Source organism: Gossypium hirsutum, chromosome A11 (assembly GCF_007990345.1).
Source record: "Gossypium hirsutum isolate 1008001.06 chromosome A11, Gossypium_hirsutum_v2.1, whole genome shotgun sequence".
NCBI lineage: Eukaryota > Viridiplantae > Streptophyta > Magnoliopsida > Malvales > Malvaceae > Gossypium > Gossypium hirsutum.
In genome coordinates this window covers 8391155-8408681 of record NC_053434.1, presented here as the reverse complement: position 1 = coordinate 8408681, position 17527 = coordinate 8391155, and the positions used below count along the sequence as shown (strand labels likewise).

General features: G+C 34.1%; 3 protein-coding genes, 1 long non-coding RNA gene and 2 other non-coding genes across 13 annotated transcripts; 4 read left to right on the top strand and 2 right to left on the bottom strand.

Annotated features, from left to right (window-relative positions):
• Positions 1 to 2228: 2228 nt before the first annotated feature.
• Positions 2229 to 3507, top strand: LOC121209711 (uncharacterized). 2 transcript variants are annotated; one of them, XR_005904795.1, is made up of 2 exons: positions 2229 to 2587; positions 2700 to 3507. It is a non-coding gene; the product is annotated as an uncharacterized lncRNA (long non-coding RNA). The 2 variants fall into 2 exon arrangements; XR_005904796.1 differs by having other exon boundaries at positions 2674 to 3507.
• Positions 3508 to 3745: 238 nt separating this feature from the next.
• On the top strand, positions 3746 to 3816 carry TRNAG-GCC (transfer RNA glycine (anticodon GCC)). Its single transcript has one exon. It is a non-coding gene; the product is annotated as a tRNA-Gly (tRNA).
• Positions 3817 to 3819: 3 nt separating this feature from the next.
• On the top strand, positions 3820 to 3907 carry LOC121210272 (small nucleolar RNA snoR114). The gene has a single exon (XR_005905392.1). It is a non-coding gene; the product is annotated as a small nucleolar RNA snoR114 (small nucleolar RNA).
• Positions 3908 to 4135: 228 nt separating this feature from the next.
• LOC107957260 (E3 ubiquitin-protein ligase At4g11680) lies at positions 4136 to 6565 on the bottom strand. Of its 2 annotated transcripts, none has more exons than XM_016892737.2 (4): positions 5665 to 6565; positions 5465 to 5584; positions 5254 to 5386; positions 4136 to 4482 (listed from the first exon to the last, which is right to left on the bottom strand). In XM_016892737.2, exons 1-4 carry the CDS (start codon positions 6051 to 6053, stop codon positions 4321 to 4323), a joined length of 804 nt encoding a protein of 267 aa, XP_016748226.2. In that variant the 5' UTR covers positions 6054 to 6565; the 3' UTR covers positions 4136 to 4320. The 2 variants fall into 2 exon arrangements, with proteins under 2 accessions (XP_016748226.2, XP_040936860.1); XM_041080926.1 differs by lacking the exon at positions 4136 to 4482 and adding an exon at positions 4701 to 4853.
• A 10-nt stretch (positions 6566 to 6575) lies between these two features.
• LOC107957259 (pentatricopeptide repeat-containing protein At2g03880, mitochondrial-like) lies at positions 6576 to 9662 on the top strand. The gene has a single exon (XM_016892736.2). It carries the CDS (start codon positions 7094 to 7096, stop codon positions 9521 to 9523), a length of 2430 nt encoding a protein of 809 aa, XP_016748225.2. The 5' UTR covers positions 6576 to 7093; the 3' UTR covers positions 9524 to 9662.
• Positions 9663 to 10033: 371 nt separating this feature from the next.
• LOC107957261 (shaggy-related protein kinase theta) lies at positions 10034 to 16336 on the bottom strand. Of its 6 annotated transcripts, XM_041080923.1 has the most exons (14): positions 15888 to 16228; positions 15507 to 15545; positions 14220 to 14474; positions 13635 to 13727; positions 13294 to 13353; positions 12903 to 13175; positions 12744 to 12818; positions 11968 to 12024; positions 11741 to 11881; positions 11276 to 11326; positions 11080 to 11175; positions 10913 to 10996; positions 10666 to 10768; positions 10034 to 10589 (listed from the first exon to the last, which is right to left on the bottom strand). In XM_041080923.1, exons 1-14 carry the CDS (start codon positions 15948 to 15950, stop codon positions 10528 to 10530), a joined length of 1452 nt encoding a protein of 483 aa, XP_040936857.1. In that variant the 5' UTR covers positions 15951 to 16228; the 3' UTR covers positions 10034 to 10527. The 6 variants fall into 6 exon arrangements, with proteins under 6 accessions (XP_040936857.1, XP_040936858.1, XP_016748229.2 ...); XM_041080924.1 differs by lacking the exon at positions 15507 to 15545 and having other exon boundaries at positions 15888 to 16336; XM_016892740.2 differs by lacking the exon at positions 15888 to 16228 and having other exon boundaries at positions 15458 to 15545.
• Positions 16337 to 17527: the final 1191 nt, after the last annotated feature.

Sequence of the window (17527 nt, the reverse complement as noted above, 5' to 3'; positions counted from 1 at the left end):
CAATCACTGTGCATTAAATTAAAGAGTAAAAGAGCCATGTACGTAAGCATGAGATGCATGTGACACTATTTGGTTATTGTTTTAGTCATGACATTTTTTAACAATAGAAGTAGACGAACTTTTTAACATAAAGGACGAGTTTGGCATTTGATTTAACGTACATGGATTAATTTATCTATTTTTTAAGTACAGAAAACAAAATGTAATATGACACCCAATATAAAAACCTTCATGAATTTTTCACCTATGTTTGCCTCATAAAATTTTGAAAATAGTAAAATGAATTAAAATTGGCGAATCTAGAGGGCTAGCAGGGCCCCCAACCCTCTAAAATGGATTTTTTTATTTAGGTCCCTTAAAATTTTAAACTAGTAATGATAAAATTACATTTTGGTCCCTTCAAAAATGATAAAAAATTAATTTAACCCTTTAAAATTTATATAGATATAAGCTATTAAAATGGTAAAATTATATTTTTACTATCATAAAAATATACAATTTAATTTTGCCCCTCCTAAAAAAATGTTTTCTATATAAATTTTGTATTTAGAAAATATGATAACATATTTTTTAAAAATAAAGTAGATAATTATTTTTCTTAGGGATAAACCTCAAAATTATACATGAACTTTGACTTAATGTGCAATTGTATATATGAACTTTAATTGTGGTTCAAATGTATACTTGAAACTTTAATTTTGAGTTAATCGTGCGTATTCAAAGAAATAAATATATCAATTTATTTTTTCTATTGGATAAATATAATTACTCATGTATGCAATATATATACATAAAATGATCTTATATCAATAATTGTGTTAAATATTTATAATAATTTGATCAAATCAAAATTTCATGTATAACATTGAACAAAATTAAAATTCATGTATACAATTACACATTAAATTATAATTCATGTATAGTTTTAAAATTTATCCCTTTTTCCTGTTGAGGAGAAATTAGGTAGACAATAATTGACCCTTTATTTTTTTGCTAAACTAAATTTAGCTTTTTAAGAATGTGATTTTTTACCCAAAAAAATCAAATTACCTCATTTTTATTCATTATTTTTTAATTATCTTTGGTGAATTAAAGTCACAATAATTATATATATTATTTTTAATTATAAATATTTTAATAAATTATTTTTGTAATTGAATTGACACTGTTTTTAATTGAAAATGAAATTTGATGGCTTGTAGATTTAAGTAAACAGATAATAGTCATCTTTCCATTAGCAAAATGGAAGAAGATCTTAAACAGATTGCAGGACATGTTTAGGTAAAATCTATCGTTTTTGCAAGGTAGTTGTGGTTGACCTAAATTTCTACTCCAAAATTTCCTGGCAAAAGAACTATAGAAAAGAGAAAACCAATGGACATTTTTTTATTACTTACATTCCAACACAAATGTTGTGGCTTAGACCCTCTCTAGGCATTTATTTTATTAGCCAATAAATAATAAACAGATTTCCTTACTTCCACTTCCATGCTGACGACTGCCCGCTGATGTAAGTAGCTCCACATGTACATCATTTGTTTGATGGAAGTTTTATTAATTAATAGTTTCATTTTGTTTGTTTTAAATTTATTTATTTTCTTTAATAATGTTATAAATAAGATTTTATAATTTATTTGTTAGAAAAACAAACTGAATTGATGTTTAAAATAATTTTGTATTTTACCTTCTACTTAAAAATAAATAAATTAATCTTTGTACATCAAATTAAAAAGTATATTGTTTCTTTATTAATTTTTTTTTCTGTTTTTACTACTAAATGATAATGTGACTGACGAAATAACAAGAAAATAACATGTGACATTTTATCACTTCAACAAATATTTTAAATAATTGTAAATAATTATAGAAAAATATAAAAAATTATTTAAAAATTATTAAAGACAACATAATGAACTTGAAAAATGGTTATCCATGCTTAAACGAGTCTAAACAATCATTTATCTAGATTTATTCTAGAATGGTTTCTTAAATAATTATAAAATTTATAAAAAAAATAATTTAAAAATTATTAAGAAATATAAAAAAATTATTAATTTTTTAGACAGTAATAATGAAACCTTATTACAAAAGGTTACTATTTTATATATGTATATATATTTGAATTATAAGAAATATTAGGAAATAATAAAATTAGGATCTATCATTAAAAATATCAATTTAATTAAGAAGATATGTATATATATTTGACTACTTTAAGAGTTTTTATAGTTTACAAAAAAAATTGGTTTTTAAAAAAATTAATAATTATTTATGATTTCTTATAATTCTTAATAATTCTAAATAATTTTGTATAATTTTTTAAAAATTCACTCTAAAATTAACCTAAAATGATTGTCCAGTTTCATTCAGTCTAGACAATCATTTATCATATTGTAATATTTTTTATAATTCTTAATACTTTTTAAATAAACTTCAGCATAGCACCCTTATTTAATGGTTTCTATATCCTCATTGCTGGTTTTGGCCTGGGGTGTTGCCCTCTACAAGATATGTGCTTCAGATGGACGTTTTCATCACGCAGGCGGTACGTCATAAGTAAAACTTGTGAAATAGTTTTACGTACGAGGTACTTTCATTCCCTTACTTGTTCTGCTCTTCCTACATATCTGGTATCTTGCATAATTACTCTCCATGTGGTGGTTGATTTTGTAGCTGTGTCTTATTGTTTTCTCTGCAAGGGAAAAAGTAACGCTAATATGTGTCATTCTGGAAACTTTCTACTGTGACTGATGAAGTGGAAACTGTATCTCCGCTGACATCATCTTCACAGAAGGGCAACCTATCCTAAGATCTCCACCCAGTGTAATCACTTGAAGGCTACATCTATCAATATGCCTACTTATCTTGTAAATTGGTTGTCAAGCTTTTCCCAAAGTGTCAATACTCTTTCTTATTCATCTCTCGACAGATCAAGGTCAGGGAATTGTTGTTGGTTTTAATGAATGCACTCTAATTGATTGGTATAAGGTCCGGAATGCATTTGTGTTTCTGGATGTTGGTTTTACTCTTAGTCTATGAAGGAGTGAAATCTTTTTACAAGGAAGAAGATGCAGCTCTTCCCGTTAATGCTTAAGTTGCAGCTGAGCAGTTTATCTCTGAGAAACGGACACATTTGGGTATCCTAAGTAGTATGGACCCATTGTCTGCTGATGGTGCTACAATGCTTGTGCTGCCCTTCACTGAAGATGAGGTTTGGAGAGTGATTTCCATTAGCGATGGGGACAAAGCCCCTGCTCTTAATGCTTTCAATTTAAACTTTTACGACAGAGGAGGTTATGAAATTCAAGAACAACACCTTCTATTCCGGTCAATGCTGCTGGGAAACTACACTTGATCCTTAGTCGATGCCAGTCGTGATGCTCATTTTTATTTAATGCCAAGTTAGCTTAGCCCATTATTTACTTTTGTTTTGAATAATTAATGAAGAAACTCTCATTAATCCAATGATAAAAGATATTCATATTAATAAATCGTGTTTTTATTTAATGCCAAGTTAGCTTAGCTCATTATTTACTTTTATTTTGAATAATTAATGAAGAAACTTCTATTAATCCAATAATAAAAAATATTCATAATAATGAATTGTATGGTCCATCGCCAAATACAGCACGTCATTGTGTATCAATTTGATCATGTGAACATTTTTTTGGGCCCTGCCATACAAACCTGTCTGTCTTCATTAGTCTTACAAAAAGTATAAAATATTTTATCGAAAAAGCAACAAGCACCAGTGGTCTAGTGGTAGAATAGTACCCTGCCACGGTACAGACCCGGGTTCGATTCCCGGCTGGTGCATTTGAGCTGTGAAGATCTCTGTGCTTATGTGATCGTTAGGGTTTATCATACTCATCTGAACTTAAAGATGACATTAAGAGTATCTAAGCTCTTCTCTTTTTAATTTTTATTTTTAACTTCTACTCAGTGTTTACTGTTTACATACATGATGAATTTGGAAATATGAAACCGTAAATAGGTCGAAATCCAAATATTAGATTCACTTTCGTACCTAAAACATGATTCCCTAGAATAGTAAGTACTAGAAAAATAAGTACTTCATTAATAACTAAATTAAAGTGATTACCTTAACTCAGAGGGAATCAAAGGCAAAAGAAGCTGGGAAAAAGCATTTACTGTATGTAGTATATTAACAATTTCAAAAACACTCCAAATGGAAAACAAAAAACACATCTGCCTTCGTTGCAAAACCTGTTCTATGCTGATGTATAGTCATATAATTACATTTACATACAAGCAGGGAACTGCAAACAGGCAGTGCTAATTCCTGCAATTTAGGGTTTTCTAAACCTCTTCGCTCCCCTTTAGAATGTTGAACTTGCAGAGAGGACATGTAGCATTGATATACAACCACTTGTCTATACAGTTGCAATGGAAATGGTGATCGCAAGGAAGTTCGCGCAACTCGGTCCCATCTTCATAAGCAGAAAGGCAGATGCAGCATTCCTGTATTATGATTGGCACATAAATTTATGTCAAAATCGTGAAAATTTGTTCTTTGAAAGGCCAGAACAACACTACTTTTCAAATGCCAGATATAAGGCTACCAGTATTTGATTCAATGTCGGATTGCAAATTGGTTATATTATGAATTGCAGCTTCCTAAAAGTTTCAATGATTTTACAAAAGCAGCATCCGAGTGCACAACAATACAGGCTACTTACAGCATCTTCACGTGAAAGAATCCGTTCAGTAGGAGTATCGGTGTTAGATTCAGTCATTATGTTATAAATTTCACCATGTACTTTTTCGAGATCAGCTGTCCTTTGAAACCTGTACTTTGGCAATCAATCAATTTCTTCATCTGTTGCTCCATCCTGTTTTTACACATTGAAGATGGTTTAAACTATGGAGAACAGCAGGGAGAGTTTAACCTTGTACAGAGATTATGAAGGATGCGGCATATATAACATATTTCTATTCACAGTGACGCATTCAACAGTGAAAGCCATTACAGACTATGGTCCATACAGTCTAAAATTACATGTTTCCTCACAGAATGTTATAATCCGTAATCACCAACTCATTGCAGATTTAGTTTATCATACAAGAAGATTTTTTGTTCTACTTTGGAAAACATGATAAAAGAAGCAATCTTCGTCTCAATCACAATTAAAAAACTAATCCACCGAAACTGAAGCTGATGAATACATCAATGAATATTCTTTAACGCAATAACAATCTGCATTATTTAAAAAAAAAGTTAAAAAATTTTACCCGGTCTGTAAGAGCATACAAAATTGCAATGATACAAGGAAGACAGCAGCAAACAGCAAGACCAATAAGGCAGGCAACAGCAAAACAGATGAATACAAACACCACATCCAACGCAAGAAATGTAACACAAAGCCTGCCCAGTTAAGAACCCATGTTAATAATCATAAAAAGTAATTGATAATAATAGAAAAAAACTTTATCTTGATAGTACCAGTAAAGCTTAGGTGCCTGATGTGTCAAAACTTGTCCTTTGGCAATTATCCAGTAAAATCCGATTATCCACCAAAGAAATGAAAACATCGTATTTGCAGACTCCAAGCTCTTGGCAACTCTGCAAAATTCATAAATATTTATTGAGCATAAGCAGTATTTTGATTCCATTCCTAACTTATTCTTATATAGTTAATTTACCTGGTTTCATCTCCACTATTCAGCTCCTCTGTTACATTATCCTCGGAATCCTCTGCTTCACTCCCGGACTCAGAATTCAGACCCAAATCCGGATCCTCGTTGCTCTGCAAGCCCTCAACCCTCCTTTCGTTTCTTATTTTATATTCTACTGCTACGCAAGCCCCGTGAAACAAACACTGTAAGCCGTAACCCCAAATCCAGAGCCTTAAGGGGACGCTGGGCTTTTCTTCAAGGCTGAGTCCCAAAACGACAACCGCCATTACCACAAACGCCATATTCCAGAGAATGTCGAGGATTATAACGGGCTTCGAGTAGGCCCAATCGCTTTGACGCTCTTCGAGTTGCTCCGCAGCGGTTTCTCGCACGCGAACCGATGGCTCACGGAGCATCAAACGACGACTGCTGGCGCGTCGGAGGAGCCTAGCGGCTGTGCGAGGTAAAGGTGGAGATCGACGACGGAGGATGCGGCGGCTGCGGAGAAGGTGGTCGGATATGGAATGGGTCAGGAGGGGTGACGTGTCCACCGCATCTGATGGAGGTGATGTCTGAGGTGGTGCGTTTGATGGTTCATCTCCTTCAAAATAATAAAACCTTCCTGGAAATTAAGGTCGTAAGAAAAAAAAAATTCTATGAAGCAATTACTTAGTAATAATGATAAAAGAATCTACTTTAATGAGGAATGACTTTAAAGGAAACAATACAAGATAATTGAATGAAAATTGGGAAAAAAAGAAAAAAAGAAAGAAAGAAGAAAAGGTCTTAACCAAACTTGGCAGGAATTTGAATTTTGGTGGGTTTATTTGGATTTATGTAGGAAAATTTTGAAACTTTGAATTCAGATAACAAGAAAAAAAAAAGGGTACTCTCCATCTTATAAAAAGGCAATAACTTTAGTACAAAAGACTTGAATTATTAGTGTGAATAGAGGACAGTGGAAATAGGTTTCGAAGACGACGAATCATGACGATGAAAATACAATGATAGATAGCAACAGCCAACAGCTTCCTATTATATTATTATTTTTATTACTGTTTTAAAATTTTCTCTATTTAGGAGTAAAATTTTGATGGATAGCGATGAATGAATGAACACTCAGAAAGAGCAGCAAAAGCCAAGGAGATGAAAACAGACAAGACCGAAGGCGTCCCCTGCTATCGGAGCATCTCAATTTCATCTGTTATGATCCCATGGAAGTTCCCGCCAAGTAGCTTGAGCATCAGGCGCTCCATGTAACTGTCAAAAGGACCCCACCTGTCCCTTTTTCCGTGAAGGAGACCGTGAGCCGTATTTAGTATTTCGACCCTTGAGATATTTTTATTTCATAATTTACTCTTAATTCCGTATCAAATTTTAACCCTTTTCGTAATCTTCTTGTTTGTGGCTGGTTTTGGGACTTGGGACTTCCATTGCTGCTCGATTTGAAGCTTTAATGATAAAACTAAATTTCAAATTCCTGGACTTGTCTTTCAAGTCATTTCATCAATGCATTCACGTGCGAACAATGCATTTTCATTTTGCGAATTCCAGTCAATCAAAGATTGATTCCAATCGGGTTTTGAATGGATTATCTAAATCGGGTCGGATTAATGAAGCTCGGAAGCTATTTGACAAAATGCCTGAACGGGATGAGTTCACCTGGAACACGTTGATAGCTGCGTATGCAACTTCCGGGAAATTAACTGAAGCTATACAGCTTTTCAAAGAAACCCCAATAAAAAGTTCCGTCACTTGGAATTTACTAATTTCAGGTTATTGTCTACATGGTATGGAAACCGAAGCTTTTGATTTGTTTTCTAGAATGCAATTTGAGGGGCAAAGGCCTAATCAATACACAATGGGAACTATTTTAAGGTTGTGTTCAACATTGGGTTTGCTTCAAAGAGGAAAACAGGTGCATGGTAATGTAATAAAGACACAATTCGAGTCGAATGACTATGTTGTGACCGGTCTTGTTGATATGTATGCGAAGTGCAATTGCATTTTGGAAGCTGAGTATCTGTTTATAATGATGCCCAACAAGAGAAACCATGTCATGTGGACTGCCATGGTTGCTGGTTATTCTCAGAATGGAGAGGCATTCAAAGCGATTGAATGCTATAGAGATATGGTGGTTGAAGGAGTTGCCTCTAATCAGTTCACTTTCCCGAGTGTGTTAACAGCTTGTGCTATGGTTCAAGCTCGTAATTTTGGCGCACAAGTGCATAGTTTCATTGTTAGGAGTGGTTTTGAAGCTAATGTTTTTGTTCAAAGTGCGTTGATCGATATGTATGCAAAATGCAGGGATTTGGATAGTGCCTTGATAGTCTTAGAGAATATGGAGGTTGATGATGTTGTTTCTTGGAACTCTATGTTAGTGGGGTGCGTGAGGCAAGGCTGTGAAGAGGAAGCTCTCTCATTGTTCCGGAAGATGCATGCTAGAGATATGAAGCTGGGTAATTTCACATACCCATCGGTTCTAAACTGTTTTGCTTCAACGAAAGATATGAACAATGCAATGTCAGTCCACTGTTTGATCATTAAAACAGGATTTGAGGCTTCCAAGCTTGTGAATAATGCTTTGGTTGACATGTATGCTAAACAAGGAAACATGGATTGCGCTTTTCAGGTTTTCAACCACATGCCAAACAAGGATGTTGTCTCATGGACCTCTCTAGTGACGGGATGTGCACGTAATAAATATCATGAAGAAGCTCTCAAGTTGTTTTGTGACATGAGATTGGCAGGCATTCATCCCGACCATGTCGTTCTTGCCAGTGCTTTGAGTGCTTGTGCAGAATTAACAGTTCTGGAACTTGGGCAACAAGTTCATGCAAACTTTGTTAAATCTGGCCTCCAATCATCCACTTCAGTAGATAATTCCCTTGTAACAATGTATGCCAAGTGTGGATGTATAGACGATGCAAGCAGAGTATTTGATTACATGCAAATCCGGGATGCGGTAACTTGGACTGCACTAATAGTTGGTTATGCCCGGAATGGTAAAGGAAAGGACTCAGTAAGGTTCTATGATCAAATGATTGCTAGTGGCACAAAACCAGACTACATTACTTTTATAGGCTTACTATTTGCTTGCAGCCATGCCGGTCTTTTGGAAAGGGGTCGCTTGTATTTTGCATCAATGGAGAAGGAATATGGAATTAAACCAGGTCCTGAACACTATGCTTGTATGATTGACCTCTTGGGTCGCTCTGGAAAACTCGTTGAAGCAGAAATGTTGTTGAATGAAATGGATGTGGAACCGGATGCAACTGTGTGGAAGGCCATTCTTGCTGCATGTAGAGTGCAGGGCAACCTGGAATTGGGGGAAAGAGCAGCAAAGAACCTCTTTGAATTAGAGTCCAAAAATGCTGTGCCATACATAATGTTGTCTAACATGTATTCTGCTGCCGGAAAATGGGAAGACGCCGCAAGGATTCGAAGAACAATGAAATGGAAGGGGATTAGTAAGGAGCCTGGATGTAGTTGGATCGAGGTAAACAGCAGAGTGCACACCTTTATGTCGGAAGACAGAGGGCATTCGAGAACTACTGAGATCTATTCCAAGATTGATGAGATCATGGTTTTGATAAAGGAAGCTGGTTACGAACCCGACATCAGTTTTGCACTCCATAACATGGATAAAGAAGGGAAGGAGCTTGGTCTGGCCTATCACAGTGAAAAACTGGCCGTGGCATTCGGACTTCTGAGCTTGCCACGTGGGGCTCCGATCCGAATTTTTAAGAATCTTCGAGTTTGTGGTGATTGTCATACTGCTATGAAATACATATCTAAAGTTTTCCATCGTCACATCATCTTGAGAGATTCTAATTGTTTTCATCACTTAAAGGAAGGACAATGCTCATGCGGAGATTATTGGTAGATTGGTTTTAGTCTAACCACGCTCCTAATTCTCCATACACTTCTGTGATCTTCCGTTACATTTAATTTGTATTCTACACATTTTTGTATTTTTCAACCAATGCTTTTCAAACTTATAAAATCCATAATTGTTGTGTCTTCTTAGTGAGGGAAATTGGGTATTTATAAAATACGGTTATTGCTTATCGAAATGATGCCTTAGGTAGGCTCCATGCTCGCCAACACGTATACTACTCTAGACTTAACATGTGTTTATCATACCACACGCTTGACTTCGCATCCTCTGTCTGCAAGCCCCCAATAACGAGCCCTTAATTTTCTACCTTGTGGGGCCCAAATTCCTTTGCATCTACTCGGATTGTGGGTAGACAATTTGGGATTATATTTGGATTTTAGATCGGTAACAGGAAAAATTCCATAACAAAAGTTAATAAGTATATTTAATTTTAAGATCTTAAAATTCAAATCTCATTGCACAACTTGCTCTTAAAAGAACTAAATCAAAATAAACTTAAAAAACTGATATTAACATTATTTTTACAGATTTACAAAATCTTTGATTCTATAATATTTACCAAACCAAATGAACCTTCTATCAGTGAAATTTGAAACTGTAGAACTGGGAAGAAAATTAGTGTGGAAAAAGTAGAAATTTCTCTGGTTGAAAATTCAGTGGAAACCTCCACTCTAAATAGTAATCTTTTTCATTAGTCGAGTCAGATAGCAAATCAGATCGTAAAACGAAAAAGAAAATCCCAAAACCTCAACACTACCAGTCCTATAATTCGCCCACCTCAAAGCACCATCTGAATATGCATTGTAGGTGGGGTGGTCCTTCAATGGGATAGCCTCCTACAACCTGATCATCACTTGGAACTATTAACCAACAAAGATGGTCATCTCTGAACTAGAAAGAGATAGGGCAATCTAGCTTGTCAGCGGTGGCAACCTAGCATCATCCAAAACCAATTTACAATACGAACAGATGCCGTCCCATTCGATCATTTATGTCCTTGCATGTTCAGGGATCAGACATTGCCGTAGTTCATCAGATGCACCAGCCAGTTCTGCATAACCATTTACATATGAACAATACACGGAAAATTTTAAGAGAATCATAGTGATGAGGTGAAACTGGTTTACCTTTAGCTGTGAAATTGAATAGCGGAGGTAGGGCTTGCCCGTTAGGCAAGCATACATTAGGGTCCCTTAAATTATCGAAGAAAGGGTGTGCACATGCCTCCAACTGAAAGCCAGGAAGTTTCATCTCATTAAATGCAAACATAAAGGATGGTTACTTACAAAACTAGAAGTTCCCAATCAAGGTCGAGGTCTAAAGAACAAGTGATATGTAACTGAAAACAACAATAATATATTTCAAAATTCTCACAGAGGTGCAACGTATGTTTGGTGAATATTGAAGCAGCCTTGACACTAGATCCACCGCAGCGGGGGGCAATTGCTTGTGAAATATCTGAAAGTTGTAATTTTAATAAGATTTCCACTTTTATGTACAATGTATAACAAGGTAACTAGAAGATGATCCAATCAGCTTACCTTATGCCATGGATGAGCTTTGATCTGAGGGAACTTATATTCAGTGTAATTTGGATTCATGCATTTAATTTCTTCTCTGGTTGGTGTTCCCAGTATCTAATTAAATAAAGCAGAAGAAAGTGAAAAGATGAGAATCGTAGAAAAAGAAAAGCAGAAGTAAACACTTGAGAGGAAAAAAAAAGGCACAGATGAACACCTTAATAATTTCCACCAGTTGATCGACACCACTTTCACCAGGAAATAGCGGCTGCAAACGGAATACCAAATATGAATTATTGCACAGAACAGAGATTCTCTTCAAAAGATGAAACTTTTACATACTACAAATGGATGCCTTAGATAAGCACTCCAAAAGTATATAGATGGCAGTATAGTTTTGCACAATGTGCTTTCATGTAGACTTTTAGGATGTCAAAGGCCTGAATAGCATACTAAGAAACTAGAAGGGCTCAAAAGAATAATGGCATCAGAGAGACATTGCAGGCATAAATGCCCAAAGCAAAATGAAACAATGTTTAAATGCAGCAACACATATCATGAATATGCGGAGCAAAGAATGCTATTAAAGCAATACTAGAGCCCTGCAAAGTATTAGAGAGGTAAATATAACATAGGTTGGCATCAATCTGAATGTAAAAGGAACTTTAATTTATAAACTCACATGTCCAAGCAGAAGCTCAGCCATGACACAACCAACAGACCACATATCAATAGCAGTGCTATACACCGTCGCCCCGAATATAAGTTCTGGAGCCCTATAATATCTTGAGCATATATATGATATGTTAGGTTCACCTGGTACCTAAACATTGCAGAATAAATCTTGTATAAGTTTTAGACAAACAAAAGCCTTTGTAACTTTCCAAAATATTGAAGTATTGAACATACCAACATTTTTGCACTACCAAAATCACATATCTTCAACTGGTGAGTGTGGGGATTGACCTGCAAATACATAGCAACATAAGCTCTGACATGCTTCAATATTTGGTAATAAAAACTTTATCAAAAGAATAACAAAAAGCAATGTGTAACGGATGGATAATGGAGACAGCTAATATTATATTTAGAAAATATAAATAATTCATTTTAGCAAGCACCTCGTGGTGTTAGGAGTACTTTTGTTAAAAGTCCTCTTTTTTTAGTTTCCTTATTTTATTAGAAGTCCTATTTTAGTTTTAGTTCCCTTAGTTTTAGTCTCCACTTCGAAAGAATAAACAAAAATAATCTCTATTTAAAGTAATAAAAACAAGTCAGAATTTTAATGCAATTACAGAGGTTTAATACTTCTCTTTTGTAATAAATCTAAGGTTAGGAGCTCCCTTCAATGAGTTCCACATATTCATCATAGGTTATCTCATGGTAGAAACCATAACAAGGGGAAAGCCCATTTAATCAAAGCAGACTTTACCGCGAAAGTAAATAGATCCTTAATTTGTGAACTTAACACAATGACATGGTAAAGCCGATAAAATTTCACAGAAAAGGACCACATTATATTATAAACATAGACAATAAATGCTTTAGACAAGCAGTATGCCTGACCACCATGAAAAGAGAGCGTCACACATTATAGCGCATTCAAGTTGATAACAATTTTGTCAAGTAAAGGTGAACCATAGTATCAACCTCCACCTTATAATAAAAAGGCAAAAAAGCCTCACCAGTAAATTTTGAGGCTTAATATCACGATGACAAACACCAACCACATGATGTAAATAATTCAGAGCACGACAAATCTGCAAAAGCAATATAGCTTGTCACAATATGCACTGTGAATACATACAGCTGGCATATATTAGCAAAGCAGAGCCAACGATCACCTGGTATATATACAGCTGCACATGAAGAATGGGCACATGATAGTTCATTTTGGTGTAGTGCTTTGAAACTTGGTAAACAGTGTCTGGTACATACTCTAGAACAAGATTAAGATAGAGCTCATCTTTGTCAGTGTTTGAAAAGAAACAGTGCTTCAGTTGAACCACATTAGGATGGTCAAGTATACGCATAATCTGGAGTTCCCTATTTTTGTATCTTTTATCCTGCAGAACCTTCTTTATAGCAACAGATTCACCTCTTTCCAAGCACTTGGCCTACATTAACATAAAGTCTCATGTAAAACTCAAAGAGACAGAATATTCTGAATAAATGCAGATACCAAAGACAAAGGGTTACAAACAAGAAAAGGGTTAAGAGCCAATAAATTTATACCTGAAAGACAACGCCAAATGAACCTGTGCCAATCACACGCTCTGCCATGTAAGAGATTGTCTGAAGCCCAAGAAAAGAAATGCAATATTATGTGTTAATTGCAGCTTAGACCAAATAGAATTATCAAATGAAATGAACCACCATGCATGTAAACCAAGACTCTGACATGACAATGACTTGAGCAAACTATTGAGCTGTGTTCATTTTTTAAATAACAACTAAAACAAACAGCCTCCACAGGAAAACTTATCTCCACCCCATCAAGAAAGAAAAGGGCATGGAAAAATTTACAATCCAGATAAGCAGTTATGTACAACAAAACGTCACCCAAAACAAATCACCTGTTTTGGTTGCCCATCCCGACCACCAATAGTAGCTGAAATTATCTGACCTGTTTCTGTTCCATTTCCATTAATAACAGGAGCCTCCACATCCTGTGAAATACAAGTTACAAACAATAGTTTAGAAATAATCAAGGAAATAGATAACTGTAGGCAGCTTTGAATCATTTCATAGAATCAAGTAACATTATCCAAAAAAGTTGCTCAGAAGATCTCTTGTAGAACCACGAGCCATAGCCTGAGGAATAAGTAGATTGCTTCCTCGTTGATTCAATCCATAGCCCTCATTAAGGCTCAATTCAAGTCATAACATGGAAAGGAAAAGATCATTCCTCATTGATTCAATCCATTGCTCTTGTTCAGGCTCAATTCAAGTCATATGCATAGAAGGAACAATATAATTACTTCAAATTATATCAACGGCTTCTGACTTTTTAAGTTTGAAGAAGTGAATAACTTCTTAGATGGTATTCCAGCTTACCTGGTTATAAATTTAAAACAAGGTGGATATGAAGACAATATTTAAGAGGGACATTTCAACATATATGTAGTGTTAACTCTGAGAGTATAAGACCAAGCAATCACCTTCTCATCTGGGTCAGCTGTTTTCTCATCTCTAATTCTCATTTCATGCATTTCATTAGGAAGCAGATCAACATCTGGCTTTTCAGTTCTAGCAACAGAAGTTACACAGGACGTACTTGCTACAGTTTCCAGAGATGAAGAAGCCATATGTTTCTCTCTATCAGTGGTACTCCTCTCAACAAAATTTGATGCCTCATTTACCTTGCATTCTGATTCTTGATCAACCTTTGCCCTCTTGGTGCCAATATCCCCACTCTGATGTGAAAATAAAAATAAATCATAAAACCAAAAATAAAGAAAACAAGCAACCTCAGAGTAATAGAGAACTTTCATACTGCTATCTTCGTATACTAGTCTCATTGTAGATCTCGTATGTTATCTTTTCATCAGAATGGAATTTTATATATACAGAAGGTAGTGACTTTGAATGATGAAGTAACAGTTTAAATTGCATAAATATTACATAAAGAGACACAGGCAAGTAGCTCATATGTTTACAAGATGCAGATTAACATTCAGTTCTCCTCCTCCTTTAAACAACTCTTGTCACTTGTATAAGATCTTGTGGCTCATTTGGTTACCTAAGGGCAACCCAGATTAAGCTCAAGAGTTCAGGGAGGATAGACAGACTTAAAAAACCCCAGTCTGAAACTTAATGGTCAAATCTCAAATTAAGTGGAATCCATCTTTTCTATTGTAGTTTGCTTTACTACTCTGCAGTAGGTGTAAAGGCAATCGGAAGAAACGATGTAGAGGCTCAAATGTAATTTTCTAAGTTCCTTTCCATTCTAGACTTTAGTCCATGATCACATATTGAGGTTAACATCACAAGGACCCAACCATTTAGGTAAGTAACATGTCTGCAGCATTTTACCTCTATATTAAAGCCCCTACCAAGAAAAATGAAAGTTCGTTTAAGACATTTCCCATTCTCAGGAAAAACCAAAATTGGTGATTTGACCCATCACCAATCTAAAAGCAAAGCTCTACAGAAGATGCAACCATTGCATCCTGACTTTCCATAAACAACCATGGTAAACATATAATCTAAAACTAAAGGTTGGCTTATGACAATTACACGCATAAAAGCATAAGCATGACCTTATGCTATTGATATCAAGATATCCTAAATCAGAAAATCAAAGAAGAGATCCACCAACGTTGATCAATAAATGAATAGAACACAATCAAAGTCGATACAAATATGCAAGACAATTCAAAAAGCACGGCAATAAAACCTTTTCAGAAACAAAAGCAATGAAGCAAAAAGCAAAAGACTTAAGCTACCAATGCCATTCCTCTCGTCCTTGTTTCAACCTTCAAAAACTATTATATTTATAAAAAAAAACAAAAAACAAAAAGAGAATAATAGTTAAATAACCAGCTATAAGACAAAAATAATTACGCAACCAGAACAAAAGAAATCACATATATAGCATTAAGCAAATAATAATCCAGCTAAATCTAGATATAATCATAACAAAAATATATATTTTCTCCATTTATCTACGAATGAAGAAAATTGAATAACAAAAAAAAACAATATTTTCGGTGAGCAAAACTTATAAAAGAAATCCAAAAATCCATTCCGTTTTTCTAGCATTTCTATAAACATTACAAAAAGAGAGATTAGCGTCAAATAAATCCATGAAAAAAACAAGAACTTACGGGATCGGAAGAACTAGAAGAACGACCGGAAGCAATGCTCTTGAGACGACGCATCACATTCATGATTTTAGACCGTAACTTCTTGAAGCTAAAACAACGATTTTGGCCTTCACAACAGATACGAGAAGAGAAGAGAGAAAACCTGCTTTCTCTCTTCTTCTTCTCCGTCTTCGATCCTATAACCAGAATTACAGATGGTGGCAAAACCAACCCAAAAGGAAATAAAATAAAACAAATTAATGTAATCAACAAAAATTATAACTTCACTACATTTATTTTAAAACATTTTATATAAACATAAATATTTTTTTAAAATTTTCTCAAGTTTTCTTTTCCTTTTTCTTTCTTTTCTCTTTGAATATCTAACAAAACTCAATTTAAAATTTATATTTTTTAAAAAACTAAGAAAAGGAAAACTTTCTGTCTATAGAAATTTTTTTGTTCCATAAAACCCACCAAATGTCTTTCCTGGTTTGATTTTTCGTTGGTCAAAGCTGGACCAAAAGCCAATCATACAAGCCTAATCTATTGCTAACTTCAGTCAAACGGAAAATATGAGCCGTCGATTCCTCACAAAGGGAGATCCAACGATCGGGTACGATAAGGACTTTTAGGTAATTACAACTCTCCTTTATGTAAGGGAGGTTCTTGGGACAGATTTTTCATTTTCCCCTTGACGGGATATTCGGGGGAACTTTGACCAATCTTTGACGCATCTTTTGGCGGTTAAATTTTATATTAATTTCCTTCTAATTCAGAAATTAATAGACTCTAATATGTATTTTTAATTTCCTTTTTATATTATTATTATTATTATTATTATTGTGGGTTTAGGTCAGTCTACGTGTGGACTTGTTTTTTTTTTTAATATAATAACATTACGCGTGATTATTTTTTAATTGAAATTTGAATGTGTATGTAAGAGCCAACAACAAAAAAAAAACTATGCTTAAATTATGCAGTTTTCTAGGCTTCATCATTACTATAAGCTATACATGTTTTTTTTCTAAATTATGCAAAAAAATTTGTATAAATAATATAAAAATTCAAAGACAAAGAGTTGAAGTTGAAAACTCATATTATATTTTTTATTACATTCAAATATTTGACCGCTTTGAACTCAATTTTGAATCTAGCAAATGAGTTTCGTTCCTACGCATAAAGATGATATATCATGATGTTTTATAATTATAAAGTGATGTACCAAAAAAATAATTATAATGTATGATTATAAAGTAATGTACCAAAATGATTATAAAGTGCGACCAAAAAGTATAAATTTATGTAATTAAAAATAGGGGAAGGCTCGCTATGCACAGAAGCTGTAAGGAAGGCACGATGCAATTGTTGGCCCATCAGAAACTCAGTCCAATGGCTGCGCAATCTTAATAATTATGGACCAGAAGCCCATAAGAATATGTATAACACTACCTTTTCGAAAGTTTAGCAATATCGGGTTTTAAAATCTTGGCTTAAAATTATATTAAAATGTTATTTGATAAACTAAAAAAAATTAAATAAATATATAATTTTTTAAATACGGGAAAATATATAATTATATTGTTTCATAAAAATAATTTTTACAAGGATAATAATAAATTTTAATTTTAGAAAAATAATTATTTCATAATTTAATTTTA

What these genes read in the sequence shown, in the direction of transcription:
- LOC107957260 (XM_016892737.2), bottom strand. Translation starts at nt 6,053, where the DNA reads ATGCTCCGTGAGCCATCGGTTCGCGTGCGAGAAACCGCTGCGGAGCAA. An exon ending in AATAGTGGAGATGAAACCAG is followed by an intron (nt 5,585 to 5,664) that starts GTAAATTAACTA and finishes TGAATTTTGCAG; the next exon opens with AGTTGCCAAGAGCTTGGAGT. An exon ending in CAGGCACCTAAGCTTTACTG is followed by an intron (nt 5,387 to 5,464) that starts GTACTATCAAGA and finishes TTAACTGGGCAG; the next exon opens with GCTTTGTGTTACATTTCTTG.
- LOC107957259 (XM_016892736.2), top strand. Translation starts at nt 7,094, where the DNA reads ATGATAAAACTAAATTTCAAATTCCTGGACTTGTCTTTCAAGTCATTT.
- LOC107957261 (XM_041080923.1), bottom strand. Translation starts at nt 15,950, where the DNA reads ATGAATGTGATGCGTCGTCTCAAGAGCATTGCTTCCGGTCGTTCTTCT. An exon ending in TTAAGCCTCAAAATTTACTG is followed by an intron (nt 12,025 to 12,743) that starts GTGAGGCTTTTT and finishes ATGTATTTGCAG; the next exon opens with GTCAATCCCCACACTCACCA. An exon ending in TTGGTAGTGCAAAAATGTTG is followed by an intron (nt 11,882 to 11,967) that starts GTATGTTCAATA and finishes TGCAATGTTTAG; the next exon opens with GTACCAGGTGAACCTAACAT.